The sequence below is a fragment of the Typopeltis vanoorti genome, chromosome 15 (genome assembly GCF_054136105.1).
Source record: "Typopeltis vanoorti isolate ZY-2024b chromosome 15, IOZ_Tvanoo_1.0, whole genome shotgun sequence".
NCBI classification, from domain to species: domain Eukaryota; kingdom Metazoa; phylum Arthropoda; class Arachnida; order Uropygi; family Thelyphonidae; genus Typopeltis; species Typopeltis vanoorti.
Window position 1 is genome coordinate 41,759,629 of NC_143563.1, and position 22,523 is coordinate 41,782,151.

The following is a 22,523-nucleotide window of genomic DNA, read 5'->3' on the forward strand; positions in this document are numbered from 1 at the left end:
GGCAAGATGTGGCTGTAGAGATCTGGCTAATATTGATGCACCATCCGCGTAAAGGGCCATGATAGATGACAATGGATTGTACGGGATATCACACATGTATATGGAAAATAGAATCGGTGCTAGTAGGGATCCTTGTGGGACTCCAGCCAAGATACGTTTCTATGCTGATACAGCGCCGTTGATCTTGATTTGCCTACTCCATTCAAAATGGTATGATTTAATTAGGTGAACCATTCCCAATGGTATTCCAGTTGAGATCGGTTTATGCAGTAATCCGAAATGCCAAATTTTATCAAATGCACTGGCTATGTCAAGAAAACAGCCCCAGTGCATTGATGCCAATTGTATCTCATGAAGATGTATTCGACTAGTCTATGTATCTGTTGTGTGGTACTATGGAATTGACGGAACCCAAACTGCTCTTTAGGAAGAATATTTAACTTTTGTAGGGAGGCTTGGAGTCTGGTAAGAATAACGTTCTCTGTGATTGTTCCCAAATTTGAGATGAGGCAGATTGGCCTATAATTTTGAGGCAGGTGCAGATCTTTTCCGGTCCTATGGATTGGAATTATATCCACCACCTTCCAGCAGGAAGGGAAATGTTTGAATCGGAGGATGGAATTAATTATGCTGGTGAGATGTACAATAGCTATACGAGGAAGCAGCTTTATCACCTTGATGGTGATGCCATCAGGTCCAGGAGCCTTTTTGTTTTTTAATTTCTTGACTATATCATATATGTCTGCTGGTGATGTGGGCGCAATTTGATTGGAGCAGGTTACAGAAAATTATAATGAACATCTGACATGTAGGTGAATCTTGTAGATGTGATTGAAGTCTAGATGTTCATATGAGGGGTAACATTGCTTGTCTAAGTTTTCTGCTATTGCTTCGGCTTTATTTGTATCAGTGTGGATGAGGCCTACATCTGTTTGGAGAGGGGAAGAGATCTGTTTTGGTTTTTGATCTTTCTGATTAGTTCACTTCTATGTGTTTTAAGGGCATCTCTCACTGCAGAATTGACCCTATTCAGGATTCGTTTGTCTTGTGGTGTGCGGGTATTGTGAAATCTTTTTCTAGCCTTATTTTTCTCCTTGATCAGGTTCATGATATCTTCTGGCAAGTGATTGGGCCTGAGGGCAGGTGTGGAAATAGTGACTGCTAAGGGCTGTGTTAATTTGTTGGGTCAAGTCTTTAATAGCTGTTTTAGTTTCATCTTTGGATTTTATAAGCGGAACAGGACCAATATATTTCGGGAGTACTTTTGTCAACCTTTCCCATGATATGAACGGGTGTTGGGGGAGGGGGGGGGCAGTTTTTCTTGGTTTCCCAACTGTAGCAGTATTGGATTGTGATCAGATGAACGATATAGTGTCATTAAACTGCATGGAGTTTCACATTCTGTAGTATGAGTATGTCCAATATATCACTCGTGCCATACGTATTATGATGGGTAGGTTCATTGGGACCTGCCAGAACCGCGTTGTTGGATCCTGTATACCTGGCAAGTATGTGGCCGTTTTTATTGGTAGTGCGACTGTTCCCGGCGGGATGCTTGGTGTTTAACTCACCGGCAATGATGACAGGCTCTCTGATGACCAAGATGGGGTCCAAATCCGAGGACAGTAATGATTTTAATGGAGGATTGTATGCTGCATAGATTTTTAGTCCACCAGAAGAGATCGTGAGAACCTCTACACCTCTAACCTCTAGATTAGTAATAGGTGGGATATTTATAGAGTTACAACCAATGTAATTCTTGATTGAAATGGCAGTGCCATCGCTTCTGTGGGTCAGCCTGCCAGTTCTGTACAGATGCTATCCTCTGATTTTGAGGTTTTCCGATGATCTTATATGCGTTTCACTTATCAAACCTGCATCCGGGTGATGTGGTTGGGTGAACTCTTGGAGCTCCAAGACCTTATTTCTGAGGCTGTTCGCGTTCCACTCGATAATCTGTAATGAGTCTGGATATTTAGTTTGTTCCTGTTCGTGAGTGGACGCTGTGACGATGGTTTGTGTATCTTTTAGGAATCTTTTAGTAGAGGATGGTGTAGGGTTGGATCTGCTGAAGTCTAGTAGCATATTTGCCAGAGAAGAGGTGATGATAGCTGTCATTTGTGTGTGGTACTAGTTGATCCTGTTCATGAGTTGATCCTGTTCATCCTTGAAGCATTCCAGCCAAGATCCGCAGCTGGGTAGAATATTTCATCCTTTCTTTTATGGTGTGAAAATGTAAATAATAATTTTGTGTGAAGTGTGATATATTTTTTTAATATTTGAAGAAGTATTAGCAAAATAATAATCTTTTTATAATTTTTATAAATAGTAAGATGAATTATTCATTAAAATACTCAAATTTGACATCGAATCTAAAATGTCTAAAATTTGTATTTGTATTGTACTACTGTAATTTGAAACAAACGCAGACGACCATGTTGATCGTCACAGAAATGAATTGCTATGCTTCGAATTATTATATAATTAATCCATAATATGCAAAACTAGTATTAAAATAAATACCGTAAGATATTCCAGGGATAAATTCTTTATTAAAAACTAAGATAAACTTTTAAAATATATCATAAAAAGAATGAAAATTATTTTGCTTTTAACAATAGATTAAAAATCTAAAATTTGAGATAATTTAATGAATTTAAATTTTCAGGATCGAATTTATTGTTGTATACGATAAAATATTGATTTTGGTAGTGAAGGAAGGTAAAATATTAAAAGAAATGTTTCAATATAACATTTAATTATAAAACGTAAATGCAAAAAGAGTTTCTCAAATGAGATATTTGGGTCATCTTTATATTTTATGAATTTATTAAGTTGATAAATTATCTTGAACTAACCTTGAACTAATATATATATATATATATATATATATATATATATATATATATATATATATATATATATATATATAACATGAACTTCACGGAGTAAGAATACTGTACGATATTTTACAGCTGCTCCCATAAATTTTTTCAAGATGATGCAGGCTCTTTCTTTTACATCAATGGCAAATGCTTCTATTGGGATTGATAGTTTTTACTTTATTGGGTAAGTCCTTGTATACGTGTGTGAATGAGCCCTTGGCTAAATAAAGAACAGTTAATTATTTATATCAAATGATGTTATCCATAAAATGTTCTTTAATTATTAAATGTATAACAAATAAATTTTAAAAATAATAAGAAATATGAACTAGTAATTGTATCTACACCATTTAATGTAATATATAATAAAAATATAATAAAAAAGAAATTGAATGACATCGCAAATAAATATAATTATATAATTATATAATTATTTTGATCACAGATGAATTAAAGATATGCAATCGATTATTTAGTGATATATAATTATATATATATATATATATATATATATATATATAATTATTTTGATCACAGATGAATTACAGATATTAATTGAAATAAATTATCATCCCTCTTTTTAATATCATTAATTTTTCATTGCTTTTAATTTTAGAGGTGTAATGTTGGCATATCCCAGATGGAAGAATGCATCAAACCAAAGCGTCAAAATGAGAATCCCTAGTTTGCTATTTGGGACATATATCAGGTATTGACATTGTCACAAAGCATAGCTGAAGAAATTTATGTAATGGTTTGGCTAACTTAGATTGCTAAGTTGCAAATTTCAGATTAATGAAATATTTCAAAACAGTCAGAAAAGCAACATTTTTAGTTACAAGCGCGTGGGATAAAGTATTCCACGCGCAACGCAATATTTACAAACACTGACCAGTTGGAAACATACACGCAAGTCCTGACCTGAACATTTTGTGTACCAATATACACTATCTGATCAAATATATCTGGACGCCTGCTCATCCTAACTCTCACTCTAAGCAGCCATTTGCTGCTATAACGGACTTCAATTTTCTGAGAAGGCTTTCCACTATATTTTGATGCGTTGCGGTTCGGCTGTTGGGCTGTTTGTACTGACTTGCAATTCGCCTTCCAATTAAGCCAACAGGTGTTCGATAGGATTGAGACCAGGACTCTGTACAGATCAGTCAAGTGCTACAACATCCATCTCATGAAACCATTCCTGCATAGACCACCTTGATTGTGGACCGGGACCTTCATGATGATACAGGAAAGGGCCTTCACCGATCTGGTGCCAGAAAGTTGGAAATAAAGAATTGTCTAGAACAGTAGTTCTCAAATTTATTTGTTTTACCATCTCCTTTCCAAAAAAAAAAAAAAAAAAAAAAAAAAAAATTATTCAGCATTCCCCCTCTCTACCTTTTTTGAATTTTAATTTCAATTCTTCATTTGTTGTTACTTCTATCAGTTCTTGTAATTGTAAAGATTTTTCTGTGTTTGTATTTGAGAACGGGTCGAAAACCCAATCGAGTATTTTCATTACAAGAATGTCTTTAAATCGTTGGTTGAAATCATAATGGAGAGCCTCCAAGTGCTAACAATAGCTGAGCACGTCTTCACTACATTTTTCCACTGTTGATAGATTTGGAAAAAACTGAATGTATTCTCCTCGTCCTAGGTTTCATTTGTACAGGACACGTTTTGACACAAACGCAGAAATAATAGCTTTTGTTTTTATTAAATGCAGCTCATTTCCTTGGAGCTGTAGATTTGTTTCATTAAATTTGTTAAACAAGTCAGTGGTCAAATAAGCTGTCACTTTTGAAATTAATCAAGTTGGCTAGTAAAGAATCATCTCTGTTTTCTAAAAACTGTAGCACTGAGTCAAAGAGTTTATAAAATCGATTCAAACAAGCACCCTTTGATAGCCAATGAACCTCTGTAGGGATCAGCAAGCGATTGAATTCTTCATCGTTTTCGATACGAATTTGTCCGAGCAATTTCTCATTTAATGAATGACTTTGATTTTAGCAATCAAATAAGGAAATATTGTAGGAGGCGCGCAACCCATCATCATCTAATTTGGATGCTGCTGAAAACATACTTGCCAATGTTGGTTCGTTCAAACATTTTTCTTTAAGTGCTTGAAAATACAATAAATCCTTATCTTTTTTATCAGCATGTACTCTTGTCAAATGTTCTTCTAGTCTTGAAGCCTCATAGATTCATTTGAAAAAGCATTTTGGCAAATCAGGCACATCGTTAATGTTTTGTTTATAGATGACTGAATAAAGCCATATTTCAAATATTCGATATTATATTGTTCATATTTCTTCTTGGGTTCAGTCATGATATTATCAGGAAAAAAAAAGGTAAATTTACAAAATTGCTAGAATGCAATTTCTCACATACCCAAACAAAATTATTTTTACACGAAAATATATAAAAATGCTCGCGTGAAACATGTTGTTTTATTGGAACAACAATAATTTGCTTTGTGTTTACTCACAAAGTGTAAATAAGGTACGACTAGGTATCGAATAGGCACTAAAAGTTTTATGCATTACATCAAATTGCTAACTGCTTGGCACACAGTTCAGAAACAATCTAAAACTGATTTCATACGTCTCACGTATTTATAGTATTATACAGTGAACAAGTCATAACATGCACATCTTCCTGCCGATGCGTACCGGACTTGTAACATCCCGATCATTTGAAAGTGCGCTCCTGCCAACACTTTGCTTGTTAAGACTTGTCATCGGATTTCAACCCGAATCGGCTGCAACTTGCATTTTGTACGTTTCCTTGAAAATGAAGCAACCATTACGACCTTTACTTACGTTTGACAACAGTTATATTAGCAAAATTTTTGATGATAAATTTTTTTCACCTGATTTTTGTCCTTTATGCTTTCATCACCTCCTTACTTCAATTCAACATCCCCCTTTTGCTCATCAGGCCACTACAGCCCACCTGGATCGTTCCAATGCCCCCAAGGGTTCGGTACCGCCCACCTTGGGAACCGATAATGACATTAGTGGTTCCCAACCTTTTCCACTTGCGTACCCCTTTTAAACTCATTTCTATAAATTGTACCCCTTGTTTTTAAAATAGCTGTGATTCAAACTTAACATTTATTGTTCCATAACTAACGTTTTGCATTTTGTTTACTTGACTTTACTTGTTTTTCCACCATTACTGATTATTTTTCGTGTATCCCTGAACTCCCCAGCACGTGCCCCCGGGAGTACGCGTACCACTGATTGGGAACCGATGTTCTAGACCAGGAGTCGGCAACCTTTTTGGATTGAAGAACCATTTTTAAAATTATACCTGTTAAAAAAAAATTAGGGAGCCGCACGCAGTGATGAGCAACCAATGGTCCGCGGGTTGCATGCGGGCCTCTCAGGTTTTTTGTGCGGTCCACGGTGTTCGTTTTGTACGGCAGAATTAGTATATTTGAATTAAAAATCTATTTTATGAATGTTGATTTTTAGATGTGGATTTATTTGTGCAGGTTAAAAAATTAAAATATACCTAAATAACGGAAAATAAATGAATACTTTCTTATCAAAGAAAAAGAAAATATTCTTTATGCGGATCGAACCGAGTATTTGATTTACTATTTAACTGCTCATCACTTTTTTTTTTTTTTTTTTTTTTTTTTTAATTTAAAATATCTTCGTGCGACTTTTGCTGTTGAACTTCTTTGGATAGTTTCTCAATATGCGGCGAATACGCCGTCATTTTCATTTTTCATCACGAAAGACTCATGTTGTTTAGTAGGTTTCTCAACTTACTTTTAATAAAATTCATATTAGAAAATATTTGCTCACACAAATATGTCGCTCCGAAAATATAGAAGTCCAAATGCGTGTGTTTGAAATCACCGAACGTAAGTGTCCGGTAAACAATTCCACGTGTGAAATACAATCTGATCTTGCTTTTTAAGATCTTCTATTTCAGACCATTTTTTTTGTATTGCAAAGGTAGATTTTTGTCTTTCCAACTCCTCCAGGTCAGCTTTAAGATTTCTAAATTTTGAATTCCCCAAATCATGGGTTTTCAGGTCCTCTAACTGAAGTTGAAATGCAGCCTCATCAATTCCAGCAAAAGGTGAAAAATTTAATTCGGCAGGATTAATTTCAAGTGGACGCAATAAAAATGACATAGTTGCCTTGTTCTTTCTAAATTCCTCAAATCTCCCATTAAATGCAGATTGCATATTTACCACAATTTCTTTAAAAAGGTGAAAAAGGTTAAATTTATGAAATTATTATTATCATCTTGTTCTTGTTGATATTTCTTCAACGTAGGAAAATGTAATAAGGTGCATTTTTCTAAGTCTGTCGCAAACAAATATAATTTTTGTTCAAACGAAATCACTTCTAAAAGCGAATCTGCTGTATTTCCCTTTCCCTGTAGGTTCTTATTTTAGTGCATTTAAATGGGAAGTCATATCCACCATAAAATAGAATTTTCGTAAAATGTAAATAGAATGTAAAGAAGGATTATCGCGTATGATTTTAGGAGTTTTAGTTTCTAATTTTAATAAATAACATTCATTTTGCATTATTCAAAAATAGATTGTTTAATAAAGAATAGAGCCGCAATTATTCATTCAAAGAGCCGCATGCGGCTCCGTAGCCGTAGGTTTTCGACTGTCGTTATACGCTAAGATTTCCTGTCACTGTAACCAGGGGATGGGCTAGCTGAAGCATGAAAAGTTACCCTCCTCTACCGAATTTCATAGTTAGCCAAACACATTCAGGCAAACGGAGTTCTCCTGGCCAATCTCGGAATGGCCAGGGAATGATGAAGCTTGATTCACCACTCCAGAGTCAAATTGCAGCGAGCTTTGCACCACACCATCTGACACTTGTCGCTCTTGCTGATGTTAAGCTTCTGTGTAGCGGGAACTTCGGTGATTTTATGCGGCCCACCATTTCTCGATTCTGCTGTTGCTGCACATAAAGGAGTTTCCAATTCACGTGAACATCACTTACATTTGATCGGGGAATTTGCAGACAGGCAGAAATTTCCCGAACTGTGTTGTTGCAAAAATGACATCCTATGATAGTTCCACACGTGACTCTGTTTGTTCCTTTACGCCTGTATGAGTCAAGGTTCCGATGTACGCAGCCATATCCACTACTACGAAAGGATATCCGGATATTTTTGATCAGATTTTGTAAGAAGTATAAGGAAACAGTGGCTCATCCTCATAGCATTTCTCAATAACACGCTGACTAATATTGACATACTAATGATGACGAAAATTGCAATTAACGACGTAGAAGGCCATACGTAGAATATTAACAATTTTCCTCTGTGACTCAATGTAGACGATACAAAAGAGAGGAAAACATTTATTGATAGCATTAATTGTAAATCACTGTTTACAATAAACAAAAATGCAAATATATTATGAACAAAATATATCCATCCCTTATTCTAGTCACGCTAGACTAAAATATAATATTGGAACAGTTTACACAGTGCTGGTGAACCAATCATTTTATATGAAAACTTTCTCCAATGTTTTACAGAGATATACAAAAAAAAAGTTTAAAAATATCTGAAAAAAAAAAAGAAAAAGAAAACAAACAGACATTAACTCCTGGGTGAATAACGATATACTAAACAACATTGTCTCCAAGAACAATCTGTCTAAAATATTTAAAAAAAAGCATTTAATGACACTCCAATACAAACATTATATAATCATAAAAGAAACCAACTAACAGACAATGAATGACATTGCACTACTAGCAGTCCACAAAGTCATCAACATTGCACTCTACAAAGCACAAGATCTGAATGCATTCACGACTTATTTTCATAATAAATCAATCATAATAAACAATACCAAAACTCAAATGCTGGTTATTAAAAACCCAAGAGTCGCCTATCCTGGATACCCACATACATCATCGCATTATGAATGCCAACAATCGATAAAGGGAAAGTACCACATGTACACCAAAACATAATAAGAAACAAAAGTCCCACTCTTTTCGCAAAGGCTTCATTTAGTGTGTAATCCTGAAGAGGACGGGATTATAACACCCATGCTGTGCGTAATCTTACTGAAACAATCGAAATCAGTTTTATATTACCATAGCCGATGTTATCTACGGAACATTGTCCTTGTGTTTATATAATACATCCTTAAAGCTTATATTTGATTCTTAACACAGTGAAACAATTTTTTTTGTCTTGTTTTATATACAAAAAAGGTTTCGTATATCAAATGAATGAGAGGATAATTAGAAGAATGTAACATACATACGCGCCTTCGTATATTCAGTGGTGACATTTGCCCTTTTGGTTGGAAAGACCCCCATATGAAATCAGGCGATGATCCCTAATTCAAAATTCAAGCTAGATTAGGGAGATCAGATTTGTAAAACTAGAAACCACACACTCATGGCGAGTTAACACGAATTTATTGTCATAGTTGAAACGATCCTCGTATCTGTTTCATGCCATAACTCTTTAGCTTGATTAAAATTAACACAGGTTATTAGATATTCATCTCCATCTTATTCTCACATTAACATTGTAATTGCAAAATCTTTATTCAAGAAATGTTGCTAAACTTATTTTTGTTATTAAATATTACCTATACAGCTTCAAACGGTTCCTTTCATCAGTAAATCTATTGATTAAATAAAACAGACTCTCCTGTGATGCATTTGTTCCCTATAATTCTGACACATAACTCACAATGTGTATTACGTTCCCAAAACTAAAGTCTTCATGTGGGATTGTCTCAGTCCACTTCTCGCTAGACATCACATCACATTTTCCCTTGAACAATCTTAGATGCATATATATTCTTCACATGTTTCACAATCCTCCAACTAATTTCAAAAATCACATTTCACAAGCTGTTTGCCAACCTTCATGCAACGTCAGCCAACCATACAGACTAAAATACAAACACACAAAATAGAAAAAAAAAGAACTTTATAGATAGTAAAATACACACGGAGCTCAATTTGATTGCCTATTTACATTTATATAACTATAATGAAAATAGGTAAGGAGAATTGATTATATTTTATGAGATAATTGCAATGGAACTTTGTCATATATAAGATTTATCTTTAATTAATTGTTTGCTTTTTCCATTGGTAGAATGGCGGCTGCACAAGGTTTGGTGATTGGACTATTTTTGTTACTTCCATTGATTGGAGATGGACCCATCTGGCAGGATTACGTCGAACCAGTTTTGGAAAATTGCCGACAGCGTTGGTGGATAAATTTTCTATGTATCGTGAATTACTTCAGTGCCTACGATACAGTAAGCCTATAATGAATATATATTACTATTATTAGGTATCACATTAATTCATTACGGAATAATTAATTACCCAATATTATAATTTACTTAGTTACCATTTAAAACATCATTCTTTATTCTATTCATTTAAATTTGAAATTTCATTTCATGCATCAGTTTCCTGTCTGAAATATTCTTCATATTTAGAAAATAGCATGATTTCCTATTTATGCAAATATGAGACTTGGAAGTTACTAATAAAAGAGAGAAAGTTAAATTAAACAAACCAATTATACTATGGTGCTTATAATGTTTTTAACTGTAGTTGTTGGTCTTCACAGAGAATTCACTAATGCGCATGCCTGAATTCTTAAGAAATAACGCATGCGCATAAGTGTCTTTATACATAACGCGGAGGCTGAAAATTCTTCTGTTTTTGGTTATTTCTTCTTCTTTTTTGGCTAGATGGGTGAAGCAAGAATACTTTTCATATTTCCCGTTATAGAATAAATTGTATGGATGGGATAATATAGGGCTATGAGCTCTGATCATGGCAAGAGGGTAACAGCAATAGACGAGCCTCATTTAGAACTTCATTGGCTACAGAATTGCCAACCATTACCCTCCCAGGATACCCATTTCAGTCATCTCGTGCGACATGCATGGGCTACTAATTAAGTAAAGCCGTCTCTAAAAATTAGGCGATCCTCTGGACCACTCCCTACGAGTGGCCGAAAGACCGTCCAACTCAGCGTTGGTTCCACTCAGTGATCCCCCCCTCCCACACACACACCACCACCACTGAGCAGAACAGCTCATATTCAAGAGAGAAGTATCCACCGACAAGACCCCTCACGAGCCACCCCGGAGAACACCCTCCCCAGAGATTCAAAATGCTCTCTCAGGGCAACCCCCGAGGAAATCTATCCCCCTCCCCTACCACCACCGGGAGCAAAATTCCGGAAGAAACCTAAGAGAACGAAACTCTCCGTCTCATTTTAGTCTCCTCTGACGACATGCAGGGGCTACAGTGGCTACAGAGTTTCATTGACGATGTTTAATTAAAGCCAACACTAAAAATTTAAGACAATCCCTAGACCACTCCATAGTGGCCGAAAGACCGTCTAACACCGACAAAGCCGGGCCGTGCCGGAAAACGCTTTCCTCCAGAGACTCAAATTGCTCCCTTAAGGCAAAAACCTTAAGAGAGCGAACTCAAACTCTCGAATCTCTGCGTCCCAGGGGGTAACAGCAACAGCCGAGCCCCAGTTAGAACTTTATTGGCTACAGCAATGCCATCCATTACCCTCCAAGGGTGGTTTTAGCTTCTCTTATAGTCCTTATAGAACTTCATTGGCTACAGCATTGCCATCCATTACCCTCCAAGGGTGGTTTTAGCTTCTCTTATAGTCCTTATAAGGACTGGCTTAAAGGGGCGAAGCAAGAATGCTTTTCATCTTCCCCGTTATCTGCAGCGGACAGTGTATGTATAAGATGTTATTGAGCTATTAAAGCTCTGATCATGGCAGGAGGGTAACAGAAATAGCGAAGCCTCAGTTAGAACTTCATTGGCTACAGCATTGCCATCCATTACCGTCCAAGTGTATTCATCATCGCATCACTCTCCGATGATTCATTTTTGAACTCCTTTGGCTTCTCTTTACAAAAATTGAAAGTTACCTATAAAGTAAATATTTAATAAATAGGTGTGTTCGAAAATTCAGTATTCTAAAAAATAAAATAAAACTCTTATAAATGAAAGTTGAAAATATTTTTTGTTTTATATGTTTAACATTATTTTTTATAGTTTTATTCGTTTATAGAATATTTAATATATCTCCTTTCAGTGTCTCTATCCAACTTGGCTGTTATCTTTGATGATGCAGATGTATGTTATCTCCGTACCGTTCCTTTGTATCCTAAGCAGGTAATTGCCAGCATATTTTACAAATATGTGTGTTTATTGTTCTTTTACTAGTTACACATAAAGATTATTATTTCGGCATCATCTCAGAACATTTCAAATATATTTCAGGCGTCGTAACATAGGAGTGATTCTCTTCATGTTTCTCATAGTAGGGGGCGCTGTTGCCGTAGCCACAGTTGTTGTGTATAAGGATGTCCCAGGCCCTCTATCGGCCTATTTGGTGAATATTAAGTAAGTTTTTCTTTCTCGGCTTCGAATTTATTGATCTGAAATTGCTGCCAAAGGAATTGATAGCATCCTCTCATTTTACATGTGGTCCTCATTTTACATTTATCTCTACCTTTTATATTTCTTTTCACAGAACAGGACCCATCACTTGGAGGTGGGTTTATATGCAGATATACGATCATATTGGGCCTTTCTGTATCGGCGTACTAACTGGGTATGCAGTAGGGAAGTACGGATGTTCGACGAAGATGAAGCCAGTGAGTATATTTTTATAATTTTGGTACTAAATACTGCACAAAGCGTAGAATGTTCAAAATTTTGAACATTCTACAGTTTGAATATTTTGATATGGGTAGAAAATAATTTTCATTGATGACTTTATGATTTGTGAAATAATATTTCATCTAATCAAAGGCATTTTTTTTTTTTAATTTCATTCTAGTGGGTAAATCTGCTTGGATGGTGTTTCGCTATTTTTCTGTACATCGCTCTCATTTATGGGCTCTATCCGTATAGAATTACTCAAGAGATAGAACCCCCTCTTGGGATTTTCTACGCAGCCTTCAGTAGAATCGCCTGGGCTGCGGCCCTCAGCTGGGTAGTGTTTGCCTGCGCCACAGGATATGGAGGTGAGAACTGTGTCCATGAAAATAATGCACTTGTGAAAATATTTTATGTTTGTTCGAATTATTACTACCCAATACATGTTGTTGTTACATCTATTTTACTTTTTTTTTTTTTTTTTTTTTTTTGCGTGGGTTATCATAATGCATAGCAATAATATACACTTCAGAAAGGTGTGTATGTTATGCGTTGTTCATTGAGACAATCTGATGTGAAATCAACATCGTCTATTTGCAACTAGCTTAGTTATCACGATATGTCACGTGTTTTGTTATTTTAGTTTGGGTAAAGAAGTAGAACAAACAAATTAGTTTGTTTTAATAATTTGTCATTATGCAGTAAGTTATGCTTGTCAACCATAAATTATTTTTTGAAAATAATAATAATAATAATAATTATTATTATTATTATTATTATTAACAATTTACATATTAAATTAAACTGAAGAAAATATTCATTAAAAATATTTTGAAATTTTACTGTATTGCCAGTAGATGGCACCACAAACGAATCCTACATACTATTATTATTATTGTTATTAGCAGATCATTTCCGAGTGTTGGCTGTAGCCGATTCATTTTTTTGATCTAATTAATTCAATCAACAAACTAACCATACTAAGTGGAAGTGCAACATCGTAAAGCAATGACATAGCTCGGGAGTAGTCAAAATATGTGCAGTAATGCTTTGATTAGCATCGTAAAATAACTCGTATGATGACGTCACAATGCCAATGGCAACATGATGATTAGAGGTGCTTAGTATTGGTTGACTGGATTACAAATGTTTCAAGTAGCAGCGTGGTCTTTATATTTTTATGGGAGAGAAATTAAAGAGAGGGAATGCGAAAATTAAAATAACTTCTGTAAGGATAAGCGAGTTGAAAAAGTTCAAGTGCCTCTGGCAGTAGGGCACCCAGGGAGGGGGACAAGGGGCCCTGGACCCCCAAAAGAAAATGGAAATAAACACTAGAAAATTTTATAAAAATCGTTTCCTAATTAAAATTCATTTTTTAAATTTATTTTGTCTTCTATTTCTATACTACTCATCGTGTAATGGCGATCACTGCAGATGCTCAGTCATAGGTCGTATACAATGCGTAGTGGGATTCGTAAATCGTCTACTCAACTCCCCCCCCCCCCCAAGATTAAATCGTGAGTGCGCCCCACTGGCCTCTGGTATGTGTTTGATACAAAAAACTGGAAATACTAAAATTCTTAAAATAATATAATTAATTTAAAATATGTTCATTTTTAAAATTAAAATGACTTAAAATAACAAATGTGGAAATGTTCCAGGGAATTATAGAAAAAAAATTGTTGAATTAATTTATCCCTTCTGTTCTCAGTTTATATAGACGTTATTCATCATTGCAGGTTAATGAATATTAGCAAAAACCTGGATATCGTATTTGGCTATAGTTTGTTTCGACATATTATGCTTAATAAAAGACTGAAATTGGCTAATTTTAAAACAATCATAGAAATACTTTTAAAATAATTGATTTCTTAAATAATAAATGAAGATAATATTTTATAATTGATAAATTATAATAAAATAAAAATATTTTAAAATTAAACTTGCTATATAGAATATAATATAATAAATTTAGGTATAAAATACATTGATTTATTTAAACTTGTGATTGCAGGTATAATTAACAGTGTACTATCTTGGAAGGCATTTCAACCGCTAGACCGACTATGCTATTTGGCCTATTTATTACATCTTCCAGTTATTATTTTCCACGGAGGAATCATAAGAGAAAGGATATACATGGGAGCGATTGAACAAGTAAGTATAGTTTCATTTATTATCATTTCTAGAAGTACAATAATTTTATCATAATATTTAACATAGATTTAGCTGCCACCAGATGGCGGCACCAAACTAATAAAGTGACATTCAGCTCATTGATTGACAGTACTAATAATTTATATGCTAAAACTATAAAAGAATAAAATAAAACTTTTATTAAAATACATTTCAATAAAAAAAAATTAAAAATAAAACAAAAATAAAATATTCTGAATATTTAAAATAATGCTTTTTAGTTGTCATCTGGGGAGGAGATTATGGCAGACAACTGTCGCCATCTCGTGGTCCTTACTCATACTATATATTATTATCTAAAATACCATGAGTTCTATGGTCGATTAAATAATAATAATAAATATGTTCGAAGTTTCCAATTCAATGGTCAAGAAATAAACAGATCCAGGTAATGGTTATGATGCTTTTTTTTTTTTTTTGAGCTTTATAAAGTCGTTGACAGAGTTCCACATTAATCCAAATGCACCATGTAGATACTGATGATAATACTGAGATGCTCAAAATATTAGTCAAATGGCATATGGTAGGATGTGATGTTCAGTGGAACGTCTTCAGAGAGCCAAGTGGCTATGAGTGGGGTACTGGGGTCAGTGTTAGCTTCCATGTTGTTTAATATACTGCATTCGTAAGTGATTTAGACTCAAATCCAGACGTATACTTCCGTTTTTTGCTGATGATTTGAAACTGGACAGAGTAGTCCATTATTTGAATAATCTTAACGGATCGAAAGAAAAATGGGTTTCAACCACCGTTCTGACCATGACGTATTGCGAAACATGATTGAAAAGTGTAACATGGAAATACGAGTACGAAATTTAAGATACTTGATACTCATTCGCTATAACTGACAGGGTGGTTAAAATTTAATGCAAGCACACTCGAGTATATCCGATTCAGTAAGAATATAATATTAGATAAAGTCAATGAACAAGTTTTAGAAAAACTTAATGGCTGCTGAGGTCACGATTTGTAGACAAGTTGGGCGAACTTCTTCATACGTACGGTATCGCATAAAATCTGGTACTGTATATTCTATGTTCCTTCTAATTTCAACTCTATTAAATTACTACCATGAGAAGTCAATGAAAGAAAAATAAATTAAATCTTAGATAAAGAAAACCTCCCAAAACTTTCAAGATTCGCTTAACACATATGTGTATCCTTAGCTTCACCATTAGAGATGCAAATGAACAGCGTTAATCTTCAAAATATTTTTGTGTTTTCTAACGGAAACCCAATCATCTTACTAAAGCACTCTTCGCTCCACCTATCTTGACTATTTTCGTATTATTTAATATGACATGTCAGAGAGTTTCCCACCATACAATCTTCTCTTCTTTGGCTAAAAATGTCTTCGATTATCTCAAATTCGTTTGCTGTTTCTATTGCCCTTCTATTTCAACAATCATTCTGATTTATTTTTTAATGTTTATTTTCTCTACCCTACGTCAACTTTCCTTAAAGTGAAGCCATCTTCCTTGGATATTTTAGTTCCAACTCTGTTTCTTTTTCCCATGCAGATCGAGCGGGACTACAATTCTCTCACCAATGGTTTTATAGCGATTTGTTGTGCCACTCTCAGATCTATTCAAATATTTTCCTCGCTTGTGCACCTGTTAAGTATGTTACATTTTTCTCCCCTCTGCATGTGCTTCGGAACACAACTTGGTATTATTATTTTTTTTACTGTTGAAGAATATTCACATAGTTTCTATTATTTAGGTCTTTCGAGTTTTACGTCATTACCTTGGTTGGATTATTGCTTTTAGATGTCTTAATTAAACCCGTGAACATCGAATTTAGAACTAAAATAATTAATTTCCCTTTTCACTTTAAATTCTTCCTACTTACTCAAGCCTTGGTCGTCCATGATGTAGGCCACTGCTGTTACAATAACAATCAAGAATAGGGCACTTGGCTTTCGGCGAAATTTTCATTTCACCCCTTTAGTTCTTTTAAAGTAATGGAAAATACTCATTAACATTCAACGTCTTTGAAAAAGGGGCACACACACACTGCACTCCTCTTTCTCATTTGACATGCTTTTGTATTACACGAATCAACAAACTTTATAATATGAATTTTTACCAAAACTCTGAATTGTGATCTCCGAATCATTCTTTAGTTAGTTCGGATAATCATTAATTTTACGACTGGGAAAACTGAATCACATATCGTTTCTGGGAAAGAAAAATTACTCTTCTTTCAGTCCAATTTTTGAAAGCACCTAAAACTCTCACAGAAGGCGATTCTCTTCTTAGAATAACTCTGTTCTTCAATCTCTCATTATAATTTATATATTATAAGCAAGGACGGCACTTGCATAGACACTGCGGAACTGCAGTACTCCCAGTTTTTCTCGATATATAAATATATTTATTAATGTATTTATGTTTGCTTGTAATATTTAATTTTATCATCAACAATCCTATGCAATTCTCTTATTTTGTATAAAAAATAATAAAAATCCATCTTGTAGCACTTAGGAGGGCGAAGGACACTAACAGCACTGTGATTACCACAGTGTCATATTGCTACACGCACAAGCTATACCACAAGCATATCATAGTGAGATGGGAGCTATTAGCGTAATGCGGCACTGTCCGTTGCACAGTTCCACTGTTGTTTATATGTAGTTTGCGCCAATAGTGGAGTGTTCGTAGTGCTTATCGTGTTTGCTCCGTCTCTTTAAATATTTGGACATTACAATTAAAGGATTTAATTGTAATGTCCAAAAATTGTAAATCCATTCCTTTAATTACAATTGAAGGAATGGATTTTATTTTTAAGTCATTTTGAATAATACCAAACTGTATAATTTTATGGATAATAAATAATATTTTTTCATGTTTAATTTCTTTTTTTCTTTTTTAATTTTTACCATAATTTTGATATTTTATTCAAACACTGTACTTACAATGTGTATGTATATTTCGAAAGTTGCAGCACCCCCACGATTTCAAGCCACGAGCCGCCACTGATTATAAGTACAGCCTCCTCAGCATCATAGAAATTCGTTGTCCTTTTCGCTCAAGCTGTTAGTGTTACTTTACTCCAATATAGCTATTAACTCTGTACAAACGACAAATGTATGCAACCATCGGATAATATTGCACATGTTTAGATGGAGCTCATTAGTAAGCCCTCCCAAAAAATAGTCAATGCAGAGGAAAACAGTTAGGTTGATTAATACCTGATCTCTTACCAATTCACTCGGACACAGAAATTATTTTTTTTTTTTTTATAAATATTTCTATAGACAATGTTCATCAGATGTGGTGTCAGTAATCCTTTAAATCTATTAAAATAAGAAAAAAAGCTATTTAATACTAAGTCACCGTTCCACTCAGAACTCAGCCAATTTTTCTTCATTCATTTTTTTTGCTGTCATCTGGAACAATATCCGCGTTATTCTTTACTGAAGAGTTTAATCTACAGCTCTTCCAATCCACTGTTGACAAGTTTCTTCTTCCTCCTCATCTTTCCACTCATCCATGGTATTAATGCATTGTTGGATGAAGAAACTCTTGCATTACCATAAAATTCTTGGTTTTACTTGCCAAGATATTTAATGGACGTCAAGGAAATGTGGATATCCAGAAAAGATTGACTATGCGTGAAAAAGATTTATGTCACGATGGTTATGAAAGTCGGTTAGCTAATTGTAATCTGATGAATTTGTCTAACAGGAAATGGAAAGATGATTTATTCGTTGTTTTTAAGTTAAGTAGTTCAGAACAGGATTAAAAAAAAGATAGATAATAGGAATTTTCCAACCAGGTTCTTGTTCAGAATATAATAAGCAGCTTGGGAATAAGACTGAGAGAAAAATGTAGAAATTCATTTTTCTCTCATAAAGCCTTCATAACGGCTTTTAGAACGATAAATTTATGTAACTTCAAGAAAGAATGAGATAATTGTTGTAAGTAAATGTTGAGATTAAACTTTCACTTAAAATTTATGTACGATTATCTTGTTTGAGATGAGTAAACTGATGTGTTATTATGCCATCATCATCAGCAGCCATTTTCTGTCCACCTAGACGAAGGCCTCTTCCTAAATCCTTTATTCATTCCTATCTTGAGGCTTTCTATGCCATTGAATTCCAACCATCTCTTCAATCTCATCCTCCCACCGTCTCTTAAGTCTTCCAGTAGCTCTTTTTCCATCTGTGGGAAAATATTCAGATATCAACTTGTCCAGTTTGAGTGTTACTTCTCGATACGACCTGCCAATTGCCATTCGGATCTTTTAATGGCTGTTGTAATGTCACTCACCCTGATCTTAGCTATGATCCAAGCATTGTGCTTTCTATCTGGAATGGTAATACCGAGAAATGACCTTTCCTTTTTCCTGTGGGTCAACTTTTTCGATTTTTTAGTCCAAGTTCCCGTTTCACTGGAAGTGCACAACTGTCGAATATTTTTCTTTTAAGGTAGACTGGAATGTTTCCTTGGAGTGCTTCACCGTGTTTGCCAAAGGGCAAGTTGAATTCTACTTATAATTTCTTCCCAGTTTCCCTCTGCCGTGATCCATTGTCCTCCGTAAACATAGGAGGTTACTAGAACACTTTTCTGGTGTTCCATTTGTACTGAATTTTTGATGATGTATTTATTAAACATTATTTTGTTTTGACTTTATTTATGTCAAATCCTTTCTTTTTACTTTCTGCATTCAATTCACTCATCATTTGTTTAAATTATTTTGCAGAGTTTCCTAAAACAGCGACGTTATCAGCGAATCGTAGGTGATTGAGTTCTTTCCCATTTACCATAATTCCTCTGTTTATCCAGTCCAGTTTTTTTTTTTTTTAGATTTCTTCTAAGGCTGTTGTAAATAATTTACGTGAAATGGCATCCCCCTATCTAACTCCCTATTATTATATTATTATGTATCTGTGTATAAATATATATGGAAAAAATGAAAAGTAAACAAATGAAAGATAAAAATGAATTTGGGCAATACAACTTGCGCGTCGGTTTGGTCACAGTGGCAATTAGTCAATATATATAGTTTAGCTAGGTCTCTCTCTCTCTCTCTCTCTCTCTCTCTCTCTCTCTCTCTCTCTCTCTTTCTCTCTCTCTCTCTCTCTCTCTCTCTCCTTCTGTTAGTTGGTTTTGCACTATGATTACCTGGTTAGCTAGACAAAATGGAAACTAGATCCAACATTATTTCCAATTTTTGTAGAAACTATGAAAGTTTCGTAAAATTGACTTAGAGAGCTTACGAGATACGATCTTCGTCATCAGAAATGCCTTAGCTTGCGCTACTTAAGACATAAGCCTATGTAATTTTACATTGTCGAAATGCCGGCTCTTTTTTAGTAATACTGGGTTTAATAATCCAATATTGGAAGTGGCGTTTGCATTCATAACACTAGATTGCTAAGCCTTTCTTCGACCGGTTCTTGAGTTAGTCGATCTATGACACTGGTAAGAGGGTTTCTCCCCTGGAAACTGAAGAAAATAAATCCTCAAATCCAGGTTCTTTCAAACATTAACATCTTCTGTTAGCGACCACGAGATGGCGGCACTTGTTCACCGTCTTTTCACTGAATGTCGAATACAATTAGTAATAGTCTTGGGTCAGCTATCTCTGATTGGCTATCAGTGGAGACGGAACAGCTCACTCATTCTCCAAATGTTAGAAAGATCTGAACTGCCTTGCTATAAGGGAATAAAAGGCGTTAAGGACTTTTTCAGATCTATAAAATTATTTAATTTTATGCTATGTTTACATTTCTTTCATATTTACTTTCTTTATGTTTTTGTCTTCTAGCTGTTCCTGTTTACCTCATACATTTTCATAACGTTTGTGATCTCAGCATTCTGCTACGTGGTATTCCAACGTCCGTTCCATTTCTTTGAGAATCTTGTATGCTCATGGAATACACGTAAGAAAAGCAATTTACCAGTGCAAGAATATTCCAAAACCAAAGAATTAGTGGCGCCATCTAGTGGAACACCAAATTTAACTAAAGCAAATCCTGTATTTGAAAAGACAGCCATTTTTACCAACGAGGATCGTAATTGATTGCCTAAGAGATTGCTTTTCGACCACCAGTCAGTTCATGTGTACATAATAACCTTCATATATATATATATATACAGGGTGTTCAGGATAAATTTGACAGTTTCGTAAGGAAAAAGAAAATCTTCTTTGTATCTATTAAATTTAATGAATTGACAAAAAAACATTACAGGCAGAGTTAATTACAATACTATCAACAAGATTTACTCAAAATAACCACCATTAGCATCGATCACAGCTTCAATTCTGCTTCGGAACCTCGAACAAGCTGATGCTACAGTCTCCCTGGGAAGGGCCGCAAAAACTGTTTTAATTTTATCCATTAACTGGGCTTTTGTATTACTGGAAGTGCGATTGGTGTCTTTTTCAACTGCGCCCCATACAAAATAATCCATGGGGTTAAGGTCTGGGGAGTTTGGAGGCCAAACATTTGGACTGGTGAAGTCGTAGAAATTTTCAGACAACCATTTTTGACTTTTCCCAGAGGTGTGGCAAGGGGCCGAATCCTGCTGCCATACATACGGCCTACCATTGGCTACCCTTGTTATCCAGGGCTTGACTACAGTTAGCAACTCCACGAACAAAGCCCGAATTCCAATGCCAGGGTTCTTCAACACCTGTTCCTGCAGATTTGCGAGGAATTCTGCTGTACGAACGCAATCAGATCGTCTGCTAGGGATCTTTCTTCTTGCTACATCCTCGTAGTCACCATTGCAAGTCTCTAGTTCATGCCTGATTGTTTTTACTGTATTCAGGGAGCATTGGGCAGCAGTCGTAATATCCTTATTTTGATGGCGGGCACGAATCATCATGATACAAGTTATTCTCTTCCATGATTCAGGTGGGTTCCAGCTATCCATCCTTTCTGACATCTTGTATATGAATGAAGAAGGGTCCAAACTTTTAAATGAAGAGAAGTGTGTGTTAATACATGTAACTTACGGAAAAATATAATTAATTATAAATATGTCAAATTTATCCCGAACACCCTGTATATATATATAAAATTCATGCATTGATTCCACAACCATAGTCATATCCACTTAGTTTATATGTATGTGAATAAACAATCTATTGTTGAAACCATTTATCAGCAATGTATTTCATCTTGTAAAATACAGCGTAGTATTTTATTTCTTGATTTCGATTAACAATCAGTAAAAAATGTCCAATTTTTATTTGAAACATTTTATCACAAAAGTTAACTTAGTTACATAAACTGATTTCGTCCTTTATTTGCATTTAGACCAATAGAAAAGATGAAAATAAGAATATAATTTCTTATAAAGTATAATATGCTATCAAACGAACTTTAAAAAATAGAGAAATTTCTCAGTTCAACTTTTTTATTTAGAATATAATGAAACACTTTTTAATTTTTTCTATAAGAATTTTTAAGTATTCTCCGTGAGATACTTCGATTTGGTTGTAGCTGTTGGTTTTGGATTCTCATCGATAGTTTTATATACAATTGTTGATACGCATCACATCGTTATGGAATGAATTCTCCATTCGATGCCTTTGATTTCATAGGACACATTCAGTTTTTATTTCTTCAGTTATTCAGTTATAATTAATCAGTTCTGTTATTATTTATATTAATGATCTATTAGTGATCTATTGATTAATCTAGAGTCTAGATTAATCAATAGATCACTTGCAACTCGCAGTTTGCCCGCCGTGGCTCTAGATTCGAGAGCCACGGTGGGCAAACTGCAGCTCCCGA

General features: G+C 34.7%; 1 protein-coding gene across 1 annotated transcript in view; it reads left to right on the forward strand.

The window, feature by feature from the left end:
* The window catches only part of LOC150098692 (nose resistant to fluoxetine protein 6-like), a 65,461-nt gene extending 44,462 nt beyond the window's left edge, over positions 1-20,999 (forward strand). Inside the window, exons 7-15 of the mRNA XM_090405733.1 lie at positions 2,976-3,069; positions 3,502-3,594; positions 10,011-10,176; positions 12,003-12,082; positions 12,191-12,313; positions 12,444-12,567; positions 12,753-12,939; positions 14,586-14,728; positions 20,546-20,999. Coding sequence (XP_090261859.1) covers positions 2,976-3,069; positions 3,502-3,594; positions 10,011-10,176; positions 12,003-12,082; positions 12,191-12,313; positions 12,444-12,567; positions 12,753-12,939; positions 14,586-14,728; positions 20,546-20,800 — 1,265 coding nt within the window. The 3' untranslated portion in view covers positions 20,801-20,999. The remainder of the gene's footprint in view (positions 1-2,975; positions 3,070-3,501; positions 3,595-10,010; positions 10,177-12,002; positions 12,083-12,190; positions 12,314-12,443; positions 12,568-12,752; positions 12,940-14,585; positions 14,729-20,545) is intronic.
* Positions 21,000-22,523: the final 1,524 nt, after the last annotated feature.